A 5,232-nucleotide genomic window follows, 5' to 3' on the forward strand; every position below is an offset into this window, starting at 1 on the left:
TACTTATAAATTCGCTTACTTGACAGAGATTTTAAGACATACCGGTCACCATCAAGCTTTTCTATTATCACAAAGGGTCCTTTAAACTTCGGATCCAGCTTTGTTTGGTTCCGTTCTTCGTTTTTGAGCAAGACATGGTCGCCCACCTTATAACTAACAATCATAGCTTTATTTTTATCAAATCGTTGTTTTTCATATTCGGCATTTTTTTCTATATTTTGCAAGGCTCTCTCTCTACTACATTCAGTATCAATTTCTTCCTCCTCCACCAACGGCATCATCCCCATAGGCCTGGCCTCTTTGCCAATCAATAATTCTAATGGACTAATTTTTGTTACTCTATTGGCTGTGCAATTCATGGCCAACTGCACCTCTTTTAAAGCTTCTTGCCAAGACCTCTCACTCGTCTCTACCGCTGTCAACATTGCTTTCATTGTACTCATGACGCGCTCTACCTGACCATTCGCGCGGCTAGCACCTGTTGCTATCAGGTGTAAATCGATTTTTAGTGATGAACAAAACTGCTTAAAGTCATTACTAGCAAAGCTACGGCCTTGGTCGGCAATCACACGACTAGGTACTCCAAACATGCATATGGTGGACTTTAGTGCCTCAATGCAGCTATTTGTGTCAAGGCTAAGTGTGTGATGAAAATGAACATATTTTGTGAAGGCATCGATTTGCACTATCACATACTCTTTTATGTCACTTTTACCACTCAACTTGCCACTTATATCCATATGCACTGTATGCCATGGTATACAGACTTTTGGTATGGGATGGAGTTCTATTTGGGCCTTGCCCGAAGTTGGTTTTGAAAGTTTGCATGTAATGCAATTCTCAACAAACTTTCTCACGTATTTGGACATATTCGAAAACCAATACTGTGTATATACCTTGTCCAAGGTTTTCTCCCAGCCTAAGTGCATTATGGCCTCATGAACGTGATTGATTACTGACCATCTAAATGCTCGCGGTATCACCGGAAGACATCGATTTCGTCCATTTCTTTGTATCTTCCTATACAACATGCCAGATCGCAATTCATACGTTTTCGCGTCTTCATGATTCAGTTCGTTATTTTGCAACTTTGTTATTAATTCTGAAGTTTCCGAATCTCGATGCTGCTCTGCGAGTAACCAGTTATCTGTGATGTCTGCTAGTTCTACGCGCACCTCGGCTACTTTAGTGAAATTGGTGGCCTTATTATCCGGTAGTGGATTTCGGGAAAAAAAATCAACATGTGCCATGCTATTTCCCTTCCTATATTCAACCTCAAACTCAAAGGACTGTAAATATGCCCACCAACGATGAACCCTCGGCGTTAAATCTTTTTTATGTCGACTAGCTTTGAGTGAGTTGCAGTCTGTGAACACCACAAATGGGCGGCCATGTAAGTAATGGCGAAAATGCTTGACTGCATTATACACAGCCAGTGTTTCCAGTTCGTATGAATGGTATCTGGCCTCTGCTCCGGTTGTGCACTTGCTAAAATACTCTATGACTCTCGGTTTACCGTTAATCTTGTGCATCAATATGGCACCATAGCCGTCTGCACTAGCGTCAGTGTGAAGTTCGACTGGAAGCTGCGGGTCATAAATAATGAGAACGGAATCACCAACTAGCACGGATATTATTTCTTGACGCACCTGCTCGTGCTTATCGCGCCACTCAAATTTGCTGTTTTTCGACGTTAGCAAGTACAAAGGTTTCATTAGTTCGGAAAATCGGGGGACGAATTGTCGAAAATAAGATGACAAGCCAATAAATTGTCTCAGTTGAGTAACAGTTTGTGGTGGTGGCAATGCGGCCAATGCCTGAATCTTCCGCGAGTTTGGTCTTATTTCACCATTCTCAATTTTATACCCTAAGTACTCAACACTTGATTGTAGAAAGGAGCACTTGCCTATATTGTAAGAAAACCCAGCACTAGTCAGTCTTTGCAACACCTCCTGAAGTCTCGTAAAAGCCTCCTCTTTTGTAGTAGCAACAATTAGGACATCGTCAATGTAAACAATCGCATACGAATATGCCACTTCACCCAATGCTCGCATTATAGATCGCTGAAACACTGACGATGCATTCTTCAAGCCAAAGGGCATGGCTACGAATTCGTATTGACCTTCTGTTGTAACAAATGCCGTGCGCTCAATCGAGTCGGGATGTATTGGTATCTGATAGAAACCGCTTGCCATGTCAAGACAGGAGAAATACTTGCCACCGCGCAATCTATCGATTTGGTCTGATATTAGGGGCAAAGGGAATTTATCTGCGACGGTGTTAGTATTTAACTCTCGATAATCTATACACAAACGATCACTACCATCCTTCTTTTTAACTAGCAACATCGGACTCGCAAAAGGGGAGCAGCTTGGCCGTATAACTCCGCAAGCTAAGAGTTCTTGTATTTTGTCCCTTACTAGTAATTTTTCTTCCACGCTCAATCTATACGGACGCCTCATTACCGTTTTACAGGCGTCAATCAGACGGATTTCTAATTCACCCGTAGTGACTCGACGATTAGGTATGCCATTTATAAACGCTGATGCATGCGACTTTAATATTTCCGCTAGTACAACTCGGTCTGACTGACTTAAATTTACAACTCCATTTACTGTATCCATGAGATTCAATTCAGCAATGCTCGACACGGTGTTGACAGTCCTGATCCTCTGTAAAACAAACTTATTAGCATCTATGGTTACACCAAAGTCCTGACCTAGAATTTCACGGCCAATCAGCACATCATACTTTAAATATTTGTCCATAACAACGTGAAACAAAATCTCGATGGAAAATTCACCTATTGTTACAGTAGAAAGAATTTGAACTGTACTAATCACAGAACCATGACCTATGCCACTTATATGTACAGTATTATTTAGCCTCTTGCCCGTGAACTTATCAGCTAATTTTTCTTTTAATAAGGAACATTCGGCTCCTGAATCAAAAAAGTATGAAACGGGCTCACCGTGCTGGTATAGGGTCCCCTTCGGATCGACTACGGTGCACGCATCCACTCGCTTCTCGTATGTGTTGCCCTTGGTTGACGATGATGTGACTGTACATTTGCTTGCAATATGGCCCGGCTGGCCACACTTGAAGCAGGTTACAACCGACATGTCCCTCTTCGGTATGGTGCTGCTGCGAGTCAGGTTACTTTTTGAGTCACTTCCGCTTCCAGAATTTTTGATGCGGCAGTCCGCCACCTTATGGCCAGATTTGCCACAATAGTGGCACTTCCCTTGCCACGACGATCGCTGCTTCTTCCGCTCTGGGCCACCAGTGTGGTCTGGTGTGTTGCCATCACTGCGCTTTCCAAAAGAATAGGCGCGCAATTGTTGCTCCAGTTCAGTGCGAGTTTTAATATTCGTGGTGAATAATAAATGCTGCAGTCGTTTGTCTATTTGCGCGGTGTGTGCCAGCACGACAGATACCGCAATTTCTTCGTTGCTCATGTTCTTCCATTTCGATTGCAGCGATGTTACTTGTCTACTGGCATACACAGAGACACATTCGTTTAGCTTTGGTCCACTGCTAAACATGTTCAATAAGGACGCGGCTGGGGTCTCTACACCTTCATATTGCTGAAGAAACAATTCACGGAACTCTGGCCACTTTATTCCAGTGTAGCAGATATGAGACAGCCATTGGGATGCTCCTCCTTCCAACGAGTTGCTCAGCGCCATAACGAGAGCGCTTCCCTCAAGCATGTTCTCCGCCATGATGATATCAACGGTTTTGCACCAAGCAGCCGCGTCTGCATTCGCGTTGTCAGGGCAAAACTTTGGTAGCGTCACTTTGTTGTTGGGTTGCGTCGCCATTTTGTTGGTTTGCATGGATTTGAGTAAGTCCATGAAATTTTTGTTTTGCGCTTCCAATAAGGCACGCAATTGGTCGTTCGACAGGCTTTGTGGCACGGCCGATCCCACTTCTGATGTCGGAGACCTAGGTGGTGGTGTTGGAGACATCGGTTCATCTTCCATGATTCAGCAGTTTTTCTGAGTTTCGCACAGCAAGTCGCCTGGGTGTGTTCCTTGTCCGTTCTGAAGTGAATAGCCGTTCACCTCCATTGCCATTCACCTGTCATAGGTCTCTTTTCCTATCTCACCACACCAGTCAATTATCTCACCATGCTTTCACAGCACACTACTCAGCTGAACACCCCAGGCGCCATGCTCACTTGAGTTACACTCAAATGATGCTCACTCAACTCATCAGAATATTACACACTTCTTTATTCTACATGGGGCTCATTATTTTGGTTACATTCGAATTTAGCGTAGTTAGATTTACGAATCTACGACATATATGTAAAATTATTTGTCAAAGAAACTTCTTAGAAAGAAGATATTGCAGTTTTATCGAATTTCTGACAAACAAAAAATATCGCTTAAAAGTAATCATAATTTTTGTAAAGTATTTTTTTCGATCAAAATGATAATAAATAAAATTGTTTTAATATACAAAAATCTAGATTTAAGCAATTATTAAAAGACCGTCCAAGCTGCAGTTTCAACCGATTGGTATAATTCTTTTTTTTTTTTGGTGCTTTTCCAAATGGATGCTTTTTTTTGATTAAACAAAACATTGATAATCATTACTTACGGTCCCTGGTCTAAATTACTTTCTAAAAGGTACGCGCAAGATCAACTGCCCCTTTCTAGATATTTCGCCGCGAATGCCGAAAATCAAAAGTGTGGTCAGTTACAATGATATTAAATTGGCCAAACGATTCCCAGATGGGGTTACCAGATTGGTAATTGGTGTCATCTCCAGTCTTCTTGAAGAGTAACCCAAGAATCTTCGTACCCTTTAAGTACCGTAGGATACGCTTCGACGCCTTCCAGTGCTCGGCTGATAGTTGGAGTTGAACTGACTCAGGAAATTCACTGCGAACGCGATATCTGGTCGCGTAGAAACTGCAAGAAACATAAGAGAACCAATTAAGCTTTGATAAGGATACTGTTTCATCTCCTCCTCGTCTGGGTTCTCTGGTCACTGAAGCTGATTTGGATTCGATCGGGGTGATAGCCGGCTTGCAGTCTTCCATTCCGTATTTTCGAAGGATAGCGTCGATTCCTCTTGGCTCATAAAGACTGTCTGCTGCCTCGCATTCTGTTGGAACTCGATGCCCAACTTTCCGTCTCCTTGCTTGACAAACAGGCATGGATCTTGCTCAGTTGGGTTAAGTCCGATTTCCTTAAGCTTCTCTGTAAGCTTGCAATACCA

General features: G+C 42.7%; 1 protein-coding gene across 1 annotated transcript; it reads right to left on the reverse strand.

The window, feature by feature from the left end:
• Nucleotides 1–2,550: 2,550 nt before the first annotated feature.
• Nucleotides 2,551–4,034, reverse strand: LOC138928354 (uncharacterized). Its single transcript, XM_070285386.1, has 2 exons — nucleotides 2,972–4,034; nucleotides 2,551–2,672 (listed from the first exon to the last, which is right to left on the reverse strand). The coding sequence occupies exons 1-2, from the start codon at nucleotides 3,984–3,986 to the stop codon at nucleotides 2,635–2,637; spliced, it is 1,053 nt and encodes a 350-aa protein (XP_070141487.1). The 5' UTR covers nucleotides 3,987–4,034; the 3' UTR covers nucleotides 2,551–2,634.
• Between the last annotated feature and the right edge of the window lie 1,198 nt (nucleotides 4,035–5,232).

The sequence above is a fragment of the Drosophila kikkawai genome, chromosome 3L (assembly GCF_030179895.1).
Source record: "Drosophila kikkawai strain 14028-0561.14 chromosome 3L, DkikHiC1v2, whole genome shotgun sequence".
In the NCBI taxonomy this organism is placed as follows: domain Eukaryota; kingdom Metazoa; phylum Arthropoda; class Insecta; order Diptera; family Drosophilidae; genus Drosophila; species Drosophila kikkawai.

Coding starts and splice junctions, on each gene's coding strand:
- LOC138928354 (XM_070285386.1), bottom strand. CDS start 3,986: ATGGAAGATGAACCGATGTCTCCAACACCACCACCTAGGTCTCCGACA. Junction 2,673..2,971: donor GGGGACCCTATACCAGCACG/GTGAGCCCGTTT, acceptor TTTGTTTTACAG/AGGATCAGGACTGTCAACAC.